At 52.0% G+C, this 18,024-nt stretch overlaps 1 protein-coding gene across 23 annotated transcripts in view; it reads left to right on the forward strand.

The window, feature by feature from the left end:
- Positions 1 to 18,024, forward strand: part of EPB41L1 (erythrocyte membrane protein band 4.1 like 1) — a 121,451-nt gene that overhangs the window by 77,930 nt on the left and 25,497 nt on the right. For 12 of the 23 annotated variants that reach the window (XM_064573116.1, XM_064573115.1, XM_064573112.1 and 9 more), the window contains 8 exons: positions 1,597 to 1,684; positions 2,763 to 2,915; positions 4,170 to 4,267; positions 4,644 to 4,819; positions 7,448 to 7,596; positions 8,503 to 8,538; positions 10,869 to 11,051; positions 14,250 to 14,354. In XM_064573116.1, the coding sequence (XP_064429186.1) occupies positions 1,597 to 1,684; positions 2,763 to 2,915; positions 4,170 to 4,267; positions 4,644 to 4,819; positions 7,448 to 7,596; positions 8,503 to 8,538; positions 10,869 to 11,051; positions 14,250 to 14,354 (988 nt within the window). The remainder of the gene's footprint in view (positions 1 to 1,596; positions 1,685 to 2,762; positions 2,916 to 4,169; positions 4,268 to 4,643; positions 4,820 to 7,447; positions 7,597 to 8,502; positions 8,539 to 10,868; positions 11,052 to 14,249; positions 14,355 to 18,024) is intronic. The other 11 variants (XM_064573117.1, XM_064573119.1, XM_064573123.1 and 8 more) reach the window with 3 other exon arrangements.

An 18,024-nucleotide genomic window follows, 5' to 3' on the forward strand; every position in this document is an offset into this window, starting at 1 on the left:
CATCCCCGGGCTCCAGGCATTAAATGCCCCTAACACCCTCTCCGTCATCATAATAACCAAAATGCCCCCTCCCCCATTCCCAAATGCCACTGTGTGGTTGGTACCATCCCTTGGTGGGGGTGGGGGGTTCCCCTGGAACTAAATGGTCTCTAGGATCCCTTCAAATGGGAAGTGCTTTGGGCTCTGAGTCCAGGGTCGTTATGGGCACCCAATGTGACCAATGATGTGAAGCGCGTCACAAGCTGTAAAGTGTGTGCATGTGAGGGGGTGGGTATGGTGAAGTTATCTCATCGCTAATGAGGATGGGAGGCCTGAGGGGGGTTGGATCTGGGGAAGAAGCTGAGGGCCAGATGTGGAGGGATTGTGTACAGGGGGAAGAGAACCTGCTGGGGTGTGACAGAATGCTAGGTCCCCAGGGGCAAGTGTGTCCCTCAGAGACTCTGCACAGCAACTCTGACTGGTTAGCAGCGGCTGTTGTCGTTCTGCGTTGAGCAGGACATTGAAACCATTCGACTGGTTAGCACTGTCGGCCGGGGCTCAGGAATAGGGAGGGATGGCCCACCTGCCGCCTGTATGCCGTCCCTGCCTTAGGTAGCAAGATGTGGGAGGGATTTGCAAGAGTCCTAATAACTCAGAGAAAGAAGCTCGTATATGGGTGGAGAAAGGCAAAGGCCATCCCTTTAGTTTTTACAGCTCTTTTGACACTGAAAGCACATGGACACCTAGTGTCCAGGCATCTCCCGCGGCCGCTCACGGAGGCAGACAGAGCAGAGGACCCCGAGGCCCAGGGGATATGACACAGATGTAAGGGAAGAGGTTGGGAAGGAGCACATACTCTGGAGCCACGTTGTCTGGATTCAAGTCCCGACTCTGCTCCTGAATAGTTGTGTGGCCTGAGACGAGTCATTCAGCCTCTCCATGCTGGTTTCTCTATAAAGTGGGAATAATGAGGACACCGACCTTACACCGACCTCACTGTTATGAGGATTCGGTGAGTTCATGCCCGTGAAGGGTTTGGAACTGTGACCAGCACATCATGCTCACTAAATGTTTGCTGTGGCTTAAATGGAAGATGTACGGTTCCCCGGCAGCCGAAACAAAGAAGGAACTGGATGAATTACGTAACTCTCTTGTCAGAAAGGAGAATGTGCACCTGCTCCTCAGGGGGGGGATTAAGTGGTTTCTGATAGAAAATTCTGAGAGAAGTGTCTTACGTGGGTGATCATTTCGGAGCCCCTGGGTGATTGTAACGAACCATGGCTTCCACGATGGCTTTGCAGCCTCAGAGAATTAGAATCTGTGGCTCACGTTGAATTCTGTGGCAGAATGAAGCAGAAATTCCGGCTCCCAGCTCATCCCTTAAATACTTCCCGGAGGAGACAGGACTGGACCTGAGCTTTGACACTAGGAGGGGGTTGGGTGGATGGAAGCGAGGGCTGAGAGCAGAGGGGAGGGACTGCGAGAGGCCTAGCCATATGCCTACTCCAGAACGTTTGCCTTCCTAGAATTACAGGTTCTGATCATGGCCACCTTCAGCCAGCAGGTCTTAGGCCTGGGCCTTTTCATGGCTGCCTGTGATCATGTTCTTTCCTTTAGGGGCATGACTCCAGGAGAAGCAGAAATCCACTTCTTAGAGAACGCCAAGAAGCTTTCCATGTATGGAGTAGACCTGCACCATGCTAAGGTACTGCTGGGCCCCGGAGTCCCCCTAGCATCTGGGGGCGGGGGTGTCCCTCGTGCTTCAGAGGGCTTGGTGCGCCAGACCCTGTGTTCCCTCCATCCCGAAGCCTTTTATAGTCATATTTCTCATTCCTCAAAGTTCTATCACCCTTTATCTTCCCATAATCTTTATAACTTTTCTATATTCATATTATATTATGAAGCTGTTTGTACCACCACCAGATTGGGAGCATCATGAGGGAAAAGACACAGGCTTTATTTATTTATTTATTTTTACCATGATGTAATTTTATTTATTTAGTTTGTAAACCAAGTTTTTAATACTTAAATTCAATTAATTAACATAGAGTGTATTATTAGTTTCAGAGGTAGAGTTCAGTGATTCGTCAGTCTTACACAACACCCAGTGCTCATTACACACGTCTCCTCCTTAATGTCCATCACCCGTCCCTCCACCCCTTCCCCTCCAGCAACCCTCAGTTTGTTCCCTATGATTAAGAGTCTCTTATGGTTTGTTTCCCTCTCTGATTTCATCTTGTTTTATTTTTCCCTCCCTTCCCCTATGATCCTCCATTTTGTTTCTTAAATTCCACATATGAGTGAGATCATTTGGTAATTGTCTTTCTCTGATTGACTTATTTTGCTTAACATAATACCCTCTAGTTCAATCCATGTCGTTGCAAATGGCAAGATTTCATTTTTTCTGATGGCTGAGTAGTATTCCGTTGTACATATATACACCGCATCTTTATCCATTCATCAAGACATAGGCTTCAATTTATTTCTATATCCTTAGCACATAGCACATGGCCTAGCACCACATAGGTGCCACTAAATGTTTGTCGGTGAATCAGTGATTGAGTGATTGACAGAATGATCAAATGAGGAACGGGGTGAATGGCTGATAAAATGAATGAGTGAATGGCTGAATGACTGTGTGAGATTGGTCAGGGGCCTCCCCAGCATGCAGGCTCTGACCCTGATCCTGAGGGCTCATCAGAAGCAGAGCTCAGGGAGGAGTTTCAGGGTGCGTGGCAGGCATGGACCCCAGGCCTGCCATTCGATGGTGTCTTCTCATGCAGGACTCCGAGGGCATCGACATTATGTTAGGAGTCTGTGCCAATGGCCTGCTCATCTACCGGGACCGGCTGAGAATCAACCGCTTCGCCTGGCCCAAGATTCTCAAGATCTCCTATAAGAGGAGTAACTTTTATATCAAGATCCGGCCTGGGGAGGTGAGCCTGCCTTGGGAACCCCTCCTTCTCACTGGAATTGGCTAGAACGGAGAGGATCCTGACTGCTGAGCCTGGGTTCTTTCCTACTTAGGATACATGGAGAGCGTTGCTAGGGTACTGGGTAAGGCTGGGGCTCTCTACATAGACTTCATGCCTTAGGTATGTGCCTGCACACAGACAGCACACACACACACACACACACGTGCAGTATACACAGACACACACACGGGAGCACACATATAAAGATAACCACATACATTCAGGTTACACAGATCAGTGAATACCTGTCCATCCATGTCAATTTATCTGCTTACATGTAGTATTCAAGTATGTACACATGCCAAAACACACGACCACACACACAAACGTGTATGTCCAGCCTCCACATCTCACCCATCAAAAAGTCCATTGGTTTGTACCTCTAGAATAAATGCAAACCCATCTGCTTCTGTCTTTCTCCATTGTCCCAGCCACCAGCCGCCACCATCTCTCACCTGCATTTCTACAAGGTGCCTCTCCCTGGTCCCCCTGCCTCCATTGTCATGTTAGGCCATTTTTCTCGTAACTGCTAAGGAGAGCTTAAAAGTCCCCTCCATCAGATCACCATCCCCCATTCCCACTCCTGCCTTAACCCTTTCAAGAGCTGTCTGGCTCGTGGGCTACTGTCCGAACCCCACATGTGGCCGGCTGCGTCTCCCACGTATCTCTGCCCACCCCCCCACACTGTGCTTCAGCCCTTTGGCCTTCACTGATTCCTAGGATGAGCCGGACTCTTTCCTGCCTCCAGCTTTTTGCTTTTGATGTTCCCTCTACCTGAAATTCTCTTCCCTGCCTTCTCACATAGCTGGTTCCTTTCCCATCCTTCAGATGTCTGCCCAGAGATCACCTGTTAGAGGGCATCCCCTGACCACCCTTTCTAAGATCCTGACCCCTGCACCTGCCCAGGTACTCTGTCACACCACACGTCTCTGTTCAGTCCCTTCATGCCCCCTCATCAGTGTCTGAAATGATCTTGTTTACTAGTTTATTATCAGAGCACCCCTTCCCCGTCCCCGAGAATCTTCCGTCTTGGTCACCATGGTGTCTCTGTTGCTTAGCACTGGACCTGTCACGGAGTAAGGACTCAGTCCACTTTATTGAATAAATGAATAAACAGGCCAGAGTCCCACACGCCTGAGAAGAGGTTCAGAAAGGATGGACCAGGGGCGAGAGAGCCCAGGCCTTGCTTCTAACCCACCCTTCTTGGTTTTGCAGTATGAGCAGTTTGAGAGCACGATTGGCTTTAAGCTCCCAAACCACCGGTCAGCCAAGAGGCTGTGGAAGGTCTGCATAGAGCACCACACGTTCTTCCGGTGAGCCTGCCCCTGGGGTGGGGCCACGGGGCATGCGCAGAGGCCGTGGGTGGGGTGGGGTGGGGTCACGGGGCATGCGCAGAGGCCGTGGGTGGGGTGGGGTGGGGTCACGGGGCATGCGCAGAGGCCGTGGGTGGGGTGGGGTGGGGTCATGGGGCATGCGCAGAGGCCGTGAATGTACACGTATGCTCCGGGAGAGGCGAAGCAGGAGAAGGAGCTAGGAGGGAGGGGCTCCAGGAAAGCCCCCCTCCCCAAGTCTCTCCCTTTGTGGGTCACTTCGAGTTGTAGCTGGTGGGACAGCGGGCTGAAAGGCCAGCTGTGGTCCAGCCTTGGGCCCGGCAACGTAGGTCTAATCCCCCTCTTCCCTCCACCGCAGGCTGGTGTCGCCCGAGCCCCCGCCCAAGGGCTTCCTGGTGATGGGCTCCAAGTTCCGATATAGTGGGAGGACCCAGGCGCAAACCCGCCAGGCCAGCGCCCTCATTGACCGGCCCGCGCCCTTCTTCGAGCGTTCCTCCAGCAAACGGTACACCATGTCCCGCAGCCTTGATGGAGGTATGCCCCAAATTGGAGGTGTGAGGGAAGGGTGGTGTTTAGAGGGAAGTGGGGGCGTACCAGCTTCCCCAGGATGTGCGCTGGGAAAGTGGTGGGCACCTCACCAGTTGATTTGCACCAGGCCCAGTGGCCCAGGAGCACTGTTGCCCCCAGGCCGCTCTCAGTGGTCTCGCCCAGCCTACGGCATCACTCCCACTGGAATGTGACATCGCCGCTGTCTGCACTCCCTGCAACTTCCCTGAGTCGTGGGCTCTTGGGGTCCCGCGTTCAGCCATATGGGTTTCTGGGTGCCCCCCCCGCCCCTGCCCACGATGCTCAGTGATTCACAGATTTCAGGACAATGGCATAATGGCGACTGCAGTGTGGAGCTGGGGATACCTTTCCTGACTGAGGCTGAGGCGTTTGGTTGTCCCTGGTCATCCTTTTGGTTCCGGTGAACTGATTGACATGCAACCACAGGCTGCTCTCCACGGCCCTCATTCCTGCTGGGTTGACAGGTGCCCTTCATATCAACGAGAATTGGCCCTACACTGTCCCGCATCCAGCCAACCAGGGCTTCTCAAAACATGGTCCGCAGAATCACCTGTGCGCTGGTTAAACACAAAGATGCCCAGGCCTGCATCAGCACTCAGGGCCCCGGACTCTCCCCGGACTGTGCACATTGGAGTTAGTAGGAGAGGTTCAGAAGCCACATGGGCATTAGGGAGATTCAGTTAGGCGGATCTGAGTTCAAATCCCAGCCATCATACTCCTCAGCTTCTCTGCAGACCAGGAAGTGGTCCATAAATATCCATACATGAATGGATGGGGGGTCTTGAGCAGCTGAACTTTCCCTCTACCTGTTTGTTCTTCTGCAAAATAAATAATGCCAATTTTGCTGTGTTACAGAGAGAACCAGACATGATAACACCCAGAACAGTTCCTGGCACATAGAAGGACCTTAATAAATTATACCCAATAATAGTTTATTATTGCTTTTAGGTTTGTAGGGGGTAGCTTAAGGAAAGAGGTGGGGACTTGTGGGGGGGGAACAGTGGATACTCCCAGAACACATGGGGGTAGGCCTCTAGGCAAGTTAATTCTGCCCAACAAATATTTTCTGAGAATAAGTATAGAATAAGTATGGCCCTTTCCTTTAAGGAGCTCATAGAATGGTAGGTTTGTAAGCATTTAAGGTGATTCAAGCCATGGGAGAAGTGGGTACTGAATACAGAGCAGCCATGAGGAGAGAGAGATTAATTCTGTCTAGGAGGGGCAGAAAGGGCTTTGCAGAGAAGGTGACAACTGGACAGGGTTTTGAAGGATACGTAGGAGTTTTCCAGGTGATCAGGAGAGTCTGATACTTTTCCTGCAGTATGAAGGTGAGACCTGTCCCAGGATTCCTTGACTATGTTGAGAAGACCGCAGTTTTGCAAAGGTCCATTTGAGGCTGAGGAAGCTCTTTATTCTCCTTGAGTGGGCACAGGGCTGAGAACTAAGATTTATGCGAAGGGAAAGTACAGTCTCTCTATTCTCCCCTGCAGCTTCCATTACTATGCCAGGGCCTAAACGAAGCCCAGGTTGTGCAGGGTAGCAAAGATTGGTCTAGAGCTGACGAGGCTCATCCAGGGAGAAACAGAAGCCTGGACTCTAAACCAGGAGACCTGGGTCTTTGTCCTGATTCACCGAAAGGTCGTCAGTGGGACCTTCCCCCTCTTGGAGTCTCAATTTATCCTTTGTAAAATGAGGATAAGGATTCCCATTCTAGCCATCAGCACAGAGGATTGCGTGGATCAAATGAAATAATGTGCATAAAAGGGCACTTTGCGGAGTGAATATATATGAATAGAAAGGCTAATTATTCTCTTTTAATCTAGGCCAATCCTAAGGATAATCTGTGCTCTGGTCATTTTCTGTGTTTTCCAGCCATTTTTTCCCACCAAGACATAATCCATGGGCGTAGGCTGGGTTGTGCCCAGTGCCTAGGGTAAAGCCTGTCATTGCATCCCTTTCTCTCCTATTCAGAAAAGTACTTTGGAATGCCAGTGAGTGAGAAGGATGTCCGGAGTCCCCTTGAACTTTCCCTGATTTATAAAGGGGCTAAATTATTTGCAGATCTCAGAACTTTAGCTTTCACTGGTAAAGGCTAATCTCACAATAACTCTGTACTGCTACATAATGGTCAAGCAAGTATTCTGTCACAACCACCACAACAAAAACATCACACTTGTGGATCAGCATTGATTGAATTGGCTTGCTCTGTGCCGGTCTCTCTTCTAAGTATTTACACGCATGAGCTTATTCATTCCTCCCCCAGCTGTCTGAAGTAGGTATTGTTTATAGATGAGGAAACTGAGACCCAGAGAGATTGTGTAACTTACCCAAGGTCACACAGCCAAGAAGCGATGGATTTGAGATTTGAACCTGGGCACTGGTGCTGTAGAAGTCAGGAGTGGGGGCCGGGGCTGGGAGGCGGCTCTTTGTGACCTGGACAAGTCTGCCTCCCCTCTCTGTGTGCTGGCTCCTTATCCCCGACGTGTTGGGGCTGCTCCACTCCAACCATGGTTGGGTGGGTGGCAGAACTGGCTCCCTGTCCGTCCCCCTGGGGGAGGTCTCACACGGCCACCCGGCCATCTCTGCCCATTTTAGCGGAGTTCTCCCGCCCGGCCTCGGTTAGCGAGAACCATGACACGGGACCTGACGGTGACAAGCAGGAGGAGGATGGCGAGTCTGGGGGTAGGCGGTCAGAGGCTGAGGAAGGAGAGGTCAGGACCCCCACCAAGATCAAGGAGCTAAAGGTAGGAGCCTGGCTTTCTCATACCCTCTGACCTGGGATCAGGAGGCTGATTCTGAATCTAGCCTCGGCCTTGGCCTTGAGGTGTTCCCAGCTGTGGCAGAGCACCCTCGTTATGGGATGCACCATGGGAAGGACCTTGCCCAATACCTCAGTATCCCCTGGTGGTGGGTGGTAGGCATGCTGCCCACCCTGCACCCATCCCCTCTTTTTGTCCTGCTTCCCCACAGGGGCACTCTGTCCCCTAGAGGACTCCAGCCTCCTCTTGCCCACTCTTAATTTGCCCCTTTGACTGTGATCTTCATCCGCATGGCCCCCTTCCTCCCCAGAGCATGACAGGGTGTCCCTGTGGGTCCTCACAAGGATGAGGTTCAGGTGTGTCCCCTCCTGCTGTCCCACGCATTGCCCACATACCTGTGCACACATCATGAGGGCACACGTGGCCTCAGACTAGCATGCATTCACTCACAGCTGTAGGCCCCTCTTAGAGTAGGGGCCTGCATCCAGATGTGCAGGCGGCATGCACGCTCACGGCCGTGGGTGCACACGGGTGTAGCATGGCTCCGTCAGGCGGTTGCAGCTGGGCGCACAGGCCCCTGAACACACATGCTGACCGCAGAGGCGTGAATACCCAGAGCCCTCAAGTCCCTTCTACTGAGTGTGACTGCCTGCTGTGCCGCCAGTCCCCCGGCCCCCTTCTTCACCTCCCCGGGCCAGCTCCCTGCCTCCCACCCTGCCCCTTCTGGCTACCTCACTGCCCCACGGGTGGTCCACCAGCTTCCCTGGCCTCTGTTCCCTGGGAGAGAGCCCTCTGGGCTACCTGCTGCACCGTACTGGGCCAGTGCGGTGCCTCTAATCTGTTTGCTCTACTGACCCTGCTGGTTCCTTCCCTCCTCCCGCATCTCGCTAGCTGGAGCAGGAAACCACGCCGAGACACAAGCAGGAGGTACTGCATGGGACCCATCACCACTTACCCAGCCATTCAGATCCCCAGCTCATTTGTCACCATCCCATAGTCCACCCCAGGCCCATGTCCTGGCACCGTCTCAGCTTCAGCCTTGCCTCTGCTCTCGGCCCTACTCCTCCTCCCCTATGGCCCCTCCTCGCCCCCCCCTCACTCCCCCCACCCCCATCTATCCAGCTCCCTGCTCAGACCCCACCCCCTAGCCAACTCGTTCCCCCTGCCCTCCTCCCCCCTCCCTCCCTCTAACCAGCTTCCCATTCTGCCTCTTCCCACCACCCCATGCTTGCTTCCCAACTGCTGACCATCCCACCTGTGTCCATCAGCTCTTCCAGGCCATTCCATGCTTTTATTGGTCTTATCTCCCCTGCCCCCACCTAAACCCTTCCTTAGACTCATCTCCTCCCCGCACCACCGTTTGGTCATGCCTCCACCTCATCTGTGTCCTCTCTGCCCTCACCCCAAGCTTCTTTTTGTATCTACGGGCAACCGATGTGGGAGTGGGCGTGGGGGGCAGGGAGGAACCTCGGAATGCTTCTGCCTCTTCCAGCACGCTGCTGTCCCTCAGGGCCTGCTGCTCAAGCTCTGCAAGGAGAGCCTCTTCTCCTTTTCTCCTCCCTCTCCTTCCTCCTCTCCCTGCTGGCTTCTCTCAACTTAATTTCTCTGCCTTAACGATTTCTTCCCTTTCACACAGTCCCCAACTCTTCCTCTGAACCTTCACTGCCTCGCGGGTCTGTTGTTGGGCCTGAGGGAAAGGACCAGGGGCTGGGGCCTAAGGGTTTGGCCTTGGCCCATCACGTGAGCTGGGTTTCAGCCTGACTCTTTGAGGGTCATGGGTAAGCCCCCTTGGGCCCCAGTCCCCCAACTGCACAGCAAGACATTTGTACTAGGTTTCCCCAAAGCCCTTAACCCTAATCAAGGATCCCAGGGTTCCACTGCTCCCTCTCGCCTCCGGGAACGCCGTGTGCACACACGGGCAGCGTGGCAGGATCAGGCTAGAAGGTCACAAGCCACATCTTGGGTCCATTGCAGCTCATACCCACCCCCTTGTGCAAACTCTATCAGTTTGACTTCTCAGACATTGTTCTAAGGCCGTTCAGCTCAGGAGGGGATATAGGAAGTACAGACAGATGTCTGGAGGGAAAGCAGAAGCCTCAGTGGCATCAGTCTCCTCCCCGAGGTAACGCACATGTCAGTCATGGCGGTAACAGGTAAGCCCAGGGGAAGATCTCAGCCTTGTCCAAGAGCAAGCTTGCCTTCCAGGTAGATCTTCCAGAGTCTGCTGATTTGACTTTATAATAAGTGGAGATGGTCCACTTCTTGTCCTGAACTGAGTTGACAAGAATCCTCAAACAGCCTTGCAGATAAAGGTGCTTGAACTAACAGCCCACCCGCCGTACCCTACCCGTAAGACCTAGAGGCAGATTACTCTCTCATGCTGCACTGGCTCAAGCTCAGACTTGGTGGTTTAATGGCAGACACACCCCTGACTGCAGCTCTCCCCAGCTCAGGTCTTGTGCCCAGCCCTGGGACTTAGCTCTCTTCTTCCCAGTCTCCGTTTCTCCTGCTCTCCTGAATGCCCCGCAACACCGTCTTTTCTCTGTCTGGCCATATCTCACTCTGTTTGCTCTTGAGGAGTTGGTATCTGCAAGGTAACTGCAAGACCCTGGGTGATTAGGAAGGGTAGTGGCTCACAGTAGAGGATGCAGAACACTGTCTTTTCGTGGCTCCTGTGTGGGAGCAGGGCTCATTTTTCTGGGTGTCCCTGGCTTTAGTATCTGAGCAGCTCACCTGTCAGGCTGAGAGGGGTCTAGGCTCGGGATCCAGCGGTCCAAATCTTGGCCAGAGGAAGGGACCAGGGCCCTGGAGGCCAGGGAGTGGGCCAGAGCAGCCCAGTGAACAGGGTTGGCCAGTTCTCACTGTGCCTCGGTTGTAACCAGAAGGAAGTCACCTCCATGCCCAGGTGAGACTGGGCGCACAGCACCAGTGGGAACTCACCTAGTCTTCGGGGATCTGGGTTGCCTTGGGTGTTCTGAGGCCGGAAGCCAGGCAGGGGGAAAGAAAAGGTGGTGCTTGACCAGAAGCCTCCTCTTCTTAATCTTAAGTGCTTTTTGCTCCTCTGTTTAATCTTAAGTGCTTCGTGTACCTGTTGGGGCTAATCATCTCTGCGCCCTTGGTTCATGGGGTGCTGTGAGGGTGAGATGGAGTCATGGATGGGAATCACCTTGCTGATGTAGGGCAGCAGTGGCCACGGTTACCATCCCCTGCTCAGAGCCGTTCTTCTAACACCCGCTGCCCTCTCCATCCACCCCTAGTTCTTAGACAAGCCAGAGGATGTCTTGCTCAAGCACCAGGCCAGCATCAACGAGCTCAAGAGGACCCTGAAGGAACCCAACAGCAAACTGATCCACCGGGACCGAGACTGGGAGCGGGAGCGCAGGCTGCCCTCCTCTCCCGCCTCCCCCTCCCCCAAGGGCACCCCTGAGAAAGTCAACGAGGTAGGTCTCACCCTGAACCCCTCAACAGGGGCTTTGGGTAAAGAGGGTCGGGAAAGTTGCTCTGCACCAACTTATACTCATCCTCCACACCTGTATGCCTCCCCCAGTTGCTGCATGAGGTGATGATGGGGATGGGGTGGGGGGTGGTGGTGCGTTAGGCTGGGAAAGACAAATTCACTACATCTTGGAATCCTTCTGGCCCCAGGGACCACCTTGAAACACTCAAAAGACTTGCCGTGGCTTGGTGTATTCCCCGGAGTATAATGGGAAAGGGGTGTTTATTAGACAAGCCCCATGTCAGAGCAACAGAATCAGAATATTTGGAGATGAGCCTTGGAATCAGCATTTTAAACAAGTGCCCCGGGGATTCTCATGCCCCCTAAACTTTGAGAATCCCAGCAGTTGCATCCAGTAACCAGATCCTTTAGTGCCGACTGTGAAAACACAGATGGGTGGCGTGCGTGTGTGTGAGGGGGTGTTCCCTCCTGGAAGGATCCTCGGAGCCCACTAGAGGGGAACAGATCCTCCAAGAAAATTAGACCCAAGCGTCTTGCTTCAGAAAAGAATCCCACACCCACATGCCTTTCGGAGTGGAAAGCATGGGATATTTTCTCAAATGAAAAAGAGATAAAGATAGGATTTTGAGAATTCCTGTACTTATAATCCCAAGCTATTATTTTTAGCACTGCTAAATCTTGGCAGTATTTACCCCCATTTATACTTAGGTGTTTTCTCTCTAGCACTGCTGCTTACTTGTCTCAAACCCAACTGATCTAGACTTATACCACCTGGGTTTGAATTCTGGCTCTGATTCCTGCTGGCTGGATGACTCTGGGCTTATTACTTAATCTCTCTGAGCTTCCATTAGGCAGAGATAATAAAAGTACCTACCTCATAGGAAAGTTGTGAGGATCCAGGGAGATCAAGCATAGAGGGCCTGATAGAGTACCTAGATGCTCAATAGGAGTTAATTATTGTTTCATTTTGAGAGTCCTGGGATTCATACAGAAGGTTATTTTCAAATCAGAACCATTTTTTTCTTTTTTAAAGATTTTATTTATTTGAGAGAGAAGGAGAGAGAGAGAGCATGAGCGAGGGGAGGATCAAAGGGAGAGGGACAAGCAGACTCGACGCTGAGCAGGGAGCTTGATGTGGGACTCGATCCCACGATCCTGAGATCATGACCTGAGCCAAAATCATGAGTCAGATGCTCAACCAACTGAGTCACCCAGGTGCCCCCCCAGAACCCCTTTTAAAGTTGGAAGGACCCTCAGAACCTACTTGACTTAAGCTCATCACTTTACAGATGAGGCACTGAGGCCCAGAATGGGAACATACTTGTTCAGTGTCATAGCTGATAAAAGAGGGGCCAGAACCTGCTTTTCTTATTTCCTGGCCATTGTATTTGCTGTTAAATCACAGCAGCTGGGAGCAAGACCAAATCATGGGAAGACCAGGATAGAGTCAACTGTGTATGTACTGTCCTCCCATGCTTTGAAATTTGGTGATGCAGTCGTAACCTACTAAGTGAACATTTGATTGAATCAGTTCTCCCCATGGCCTTGACATGCCGGATAACAGGGCCTCGTCCAATGAGGATGCTGTGGTAGTTTCCTGGCTGGTGATTCACGAAATGCGGGATGCTTTGAGGGCCTTTAAGTCCAGTGCTATGGAAGGAGGGCAAATCTGCAGCTACTGAGAGCCTCTGTGGTCACCCCTGGTACCCTGGGCTGGGCCGTGGGGGCTGGTCTAGTGATCCAGGTTCAGGCCCCACTCTTCTGGCCCTGAGAGTCTTGACCAGAGTGGCCTGGCAGTGGCTGAGGAGGAATGCAGAGGCTTTGAAAGGGTGGGACTCCAGCAGAGGAGGGCAGGATGAACCCCGGGGAGCTGGCTGCGGACCTTCCGGGTGGCTCAGAGCAGCGTGGCTTGGAAATGTGCCCCACCTTCTGGTCATAGCTGGAACTGCTAGAAGATGGGTCTTATTCAGAGGTGGGTCTCTGTTCCAACCCTTGCCCCTCACTGATGCCCCAAGAAGTGTAGTCCACTGCTGGAAAGAATTCTGGTCCAGGAGCTCACCTTGGAGCTATGGACCATTTAACTGGGTTCCAGGCCCCACTGGCATTTAGAGGCCCTTGAAGATTTGGGAGATGGGGAGAAGCTGTAGACAAGGCCTGGACTGGGTTCTTGGGTGAGTGATATCACCTCTCTGAGCCTTGCTGCCTAGTCAGCCCATCTAAAGGGGGACTAGAATTGCCATTCCATGGGGTTGCTGAGAAGGCTGAGTGAAATAATGGGTATAAAAGCACTTTATATAAACTAGAAAGTGCTGTACAGTCATGGGGCCATTGCCTATCGTGACTGGAATCCCTGATTGGACTTTTTGGGGGCTGTCCTGCAGGGCTGTGTCATCAGAGGTCCTAGTGGCTTCCTCATATATTGTTGGGCCTCATCTGGGCCAAGGGGAAAACAGTGGGAACTTAAAATAGGGACTCCAAACTTTATTTTTTTAAATACTTTATTTATTTACTTGAGATACAGAGAGAGAGAGAGCATGAGCAGGGGGAGAGGCAGAGGGAGAGGGAGAAGCGGGCTCCCTGCTGAGCCAGGAGCCCGATGTGGGGCTCGATCTCAGGACCCTGGGATCATGACCTGAGCCTAAGGCAGACACCTAACCGACTGATCCACCCAGGCGCCTGGGACTCCAAACTTTAAAGAAAAGTTCCCATTTGCCAAACCCAGGCTTTCATTTCAAAGAGGACTTTTTGAAGGGCTAAGAGCCAAACTGCAGGATTGAACCATTGCCTAAACCAAAGACACCCAGGGCAGACTTGGAATCGGAGTCTGGATGGTATGGCTCCTCGGCCTCTTGATTGGGAGCCTCTTGAAGGAGAGTGGTATGTTTCCGCATCCCTCTTGAGTGAGGGCAGGGAGCAAAGGGTCCGAAGGCGTAGTGCTGGCTGGCAGCTGACCGTGGGCCTCCCTCCCTTAAAGGGCCACAAGGGGCAGCTCTTCTCTCTCTCGCCCCACTGGCCTGACCTAAGCCACAAACTCTAAGGGTGTGGGTTTTACAAAGCTGGGCTATTTACAGGCTCTGTGTGTGTGTCTCTCCTGCTTCCTCTCTCTCCCTTTCTTCCTGTCTCTGTCTCTCCTTCCCTTCCTCCCTCTTCCCTTTCCTCTGGCCCTGGGCCTCCCCTGCAGTCCCGGAGGACCCAGGACACCTCTCCGCAGGACTTGGCACCAGAGCCTGGGACGGCCACAGGCTGGGAAGTGTTCACTCAGAAAAGCCTCGCAGCGTCTCCTGAGGTTACTGTCGGCACTTCCCCACCCACACACAGCCACCCTAATGGTCTCAAGAAACCCCTTTCTCTGGGGTGAGGGGGGTGGACCAGGCTCTGCCATGCAGGTGGGAGCAGTGGGTAGCCCTTGTGTCCCCATGCTGTGACAAATGATTGTCCCCATCCCAGGGATCCATAAAGGGCCGGCCCCTCCCTCATCCATTGTTTCTCAGGAATCAGGACTGAGATCATATTCTGGAAAGACAGGACAGTTTGACTCTGGCTCTGGCTTCAAAGGGGAAGCTGAAACAATCTCCTCTTGGGCCCTGACTTCAGAGGCAGGTTCTGACGTCTAAACTTGAGATCAGGGGTCATGGCACCTAAATGCCTTCTGCCCTGGGGTCTTTTTGCTGTTAAGAAGCCTGAGTGAGGTCTAACAGTGGCTATGTAGGGGATGGCCCCACATCTTCATCTTCTCTAAGCTCCTCTTGACAGGCAGGCGAAAGCGGGCATCTTGCTCCAGGGAGCTTCCTTGGGGTTAAAGAGATGTTGGCCAGGCAAGTGTTCTAATGAGGAAGGCATTACTTCTGCTCCCAGGACTGCAGCCAGTGGAGGGCTCTTGCTTGCTGTGTCCTGCTAGACCTAGAATCCGGGCCCAAGGATGGAGGGCTGCATCTCCCTCTGTGCCAACAGCTCAGAGGCTGTCAGGATTAGAAGGTACTGACCTACCATCTGGGTGGAACGTCCTTCTCCCCGAGATCTGACCCTCCCCTTTATGCATAGTATGTATGAGGGCATCTCCCTTTTTCAGTTCCCATGGAAAAATTTTCTAGCTGCTGAAAATGTGCTGAAACTGTACAAGACATGAGTCAGCTACATAACTGGTAAAACAGAAGTCACAGTTCTACTCTGAATTTTTCTTCAGTGTAAAACTAAAAACAACTACCAGCACAGGAGTCAGTAGCTTCCCAAGGTTAGGGAAATAGTGATGACCTGGAGCACAGAGATGCTCCTAGAGCAAAGGACAGGTGCCCATACTCCGGGGGGCAGGAATGGAGGGCGACAGGCGCCCTTCATCAGCATCCCTGCAAATTGTCCATCCAGCCCCTTCCACAGAGGGTGCTCTTGCCATTCTTCACAGCAGACCATTTTGGCTTCCGTCACCTGTTGGGAAGGTTTCAGATTGAATTAAAATCTGCCCTTCTGGATTACCTGTCTGTGGGCCTCGCTGTGCCCGCTGCTGCCCGGAGTTCTGCTGGGCATCCTCCTCCAGAGTTCAGCACCTCCCCTCCCCCTGAACACTCCTCCTTTCTTCAGAGGTTTCTCCCAGGGTGTGGTTTCTAGAGGGCTCCTTGTCCTGCATCCCCTCCTCTGGTTGTCTTCTGTAAAGAGCAGGACCCAAAGTGTGACCCAGAGCCCCAGGTGGGGACCGAACAGCCCAGAGTCAGCAGAACCACCTGGCTGGAGATTTTCTCCTTTTGGTGGGTTGCGTGGGAACAGAGCTGGTGGGCGTCCTCTGCCAGCCTCCGCTCCTTGCTGCAGTACCTCCAGCTGCTAGCAGGGGGTGCTCTGAGCAGGCACTGAAGGTTTCCCATCCTGTAATAGGGTCAGGACGACTTTCAGACCAGCCCCCAGGGCCAGGTGCAGCCCCACCAGTGCCTTGGTGCTAATGAAGTTTTCTCTCTTTTGTTCAGTCTTTTTTTTCTCATCAGGATGTTCACTTGTTAAAAGCAGAGCCTCTTCTTCCCTCACCGCACACTCTGTGATCTGTGCAAGTCACCATTGCTCTGCAAACCTCAGTTTCCCCTTTGGAAATAAGGGCAATAGTACCTGCTTCACAGGTTGCCATTTGGATTAAACCTAATAACTTTAGACAAAGGGCTGGCATTGTCTGACACAAATTAACTAAATATAAGTACATGTTTCCTTTTTTCTTCCCGTGGAATCTTTCTATACTGTGCTAGTTCCCACCCCACTCAGCCTAATTTCTAAGCTTCTAGTTTCTAGAAACTAGTTTCTAGTTAGACTTGGGGCAAGAATGTTCCAGAAGGGGTCTCATTGACCATCTTTGGCCCTCATTGCCAGACTCATGATATCAGCACAAGCTGAAACGGGAGCCTTAGAAGAGAATAGAAAAGAGACCTGGCTTCTATAGGCTCTCGAAGCACTTCTCGCTGGGATGGTTCAGTGGTGGTGTTCTGAGGCTTAGCAACCTGAAGTAAAATCCCAGAGACCTACGCCTGGGCCTTCCACCTTCCTCTTACCTCTCTTACCTGTTGGCAGGATTCTTTCAGTGAGGTTTGATCCCCTGAAAACCATGAAGATTTTGCTAACATGGATTGAGGCAGTGGAGGTAAGAGAGTTTACAGCCTCCCTGAACCTTCAGAATCCTTCACATCTTATAGGATCTGACAGACATCTTCCCAAGTCATAACCGGAATCAGAGCGCATCTCTCCCCTCCTGTGGGGAGCAGTTTCTGACACATCTCTCATGGAGGCACTTCCCAGAACTTGGATTCAGAGATTGGATTCTAGACCTGCCTTTGCCCCCAGCTCCCTCTCTGACCTTGGACATGGTGCTTACGTTTTCGAGGCCTCAGTTTCCACATCTGTGCCGTAAGGGGCTGGAGTCAGAGCAGGGATTTCAAAGGAGGGCGGTACCTTGGCACTGGGGCAGCTGAGGCCTCCAACTTCAACACGGCAGCCTGTCTCTGGCTTACATACTGGACTTCCATTGAGGTTTTATGTGAAGAAAGTATTCTGTGGCAGCAGTATGAATGCCAATGGCCTTCTGGCTTTTTTTTTTTTTTTTTTACAATTCTGAAGTCCATCATTCACTCCTAAGTGTTGCTTAAAGGACTGTAGAAGAGATGGAGGGCTGTTTTGTCGACAGCTTGACAGTGCTACGCTCTTATTGGTGCTTTTGACCAGTGATGATACTTGGGTCTTTAGATTTTTTCCTTCCATGATGTCTTCTGGTCAGCCCTTTTCTACTCTTTCTGTGGATTTTGTCAGAATTCTCCAAGAATAGGCCTTGGTATTCTTTTCTTTGGGAATGAACCCTACAAAATTCAAGCTGTTCAGGCCACTGTGGTGACTGGCACTGATCTCTTCAGCTGAGCATTTGGCATTTTTCATTCTAATCTCTTTCCTTCCCAGAAACTCTTGCAGAGAAGTCAGATTTCAGGCTGTGGCTCATGGAACTTAATTCAATGCTTCCCCTCTTGACTTAGATTGCAGTTGGGATCCATAGTCTATAGGTTGTGAGGTAAGTCAGCAAGGATCTCAGGCACTCTTTTCCTGACTATACCATGAACTAACTTGACCGTAGGGAAGTCACTGACCTTCTCCAAGTCTCAGTTTACCCATTTGCACAATGAGGAACTTGGACTAGAGGATGTCTTAGGAGTTCTTTATGCTCTAACATTCAAAGATTCCACGTGATGTAAGTTACTTTCCCCTCTGACAGTGGCAATTGTATTATTAAAAGAGAAAGAGGAAGAGTCCTGGCCCATCCATGGATGTCCATTGTTCCATGATTCACATGGGGAGGGCGTGAGACCCCCGTCCTATTTTACCAACTTGGGGTAGTGGTTGAGGGGAGTCGGTAAATAATTTGTTGGGTGCCTTGATGGGAAGGGGAGCCTTGATGAGGCTGACTGGCATTGTCATGCCTTCTCTCCCCCAGCCAGTTCTGG

Source organism: Mirounga angustirostris, unplaced genomic scaffold (assembly GCF_029215605.1).
Source record: "Mirounga angustirostris isolate CCGP_5_RB_7025 unplaced genomic scaffold, mMirAng1.0.hap1 SCAF_10, whole genome shotgun sequence".
Classification (NCBI taxonomy): Eukaryota; Metazoa; Chordata; class Mammalia; order Carnivora; family Phocidae; genus Mirounga; species Mirounga angustirostris.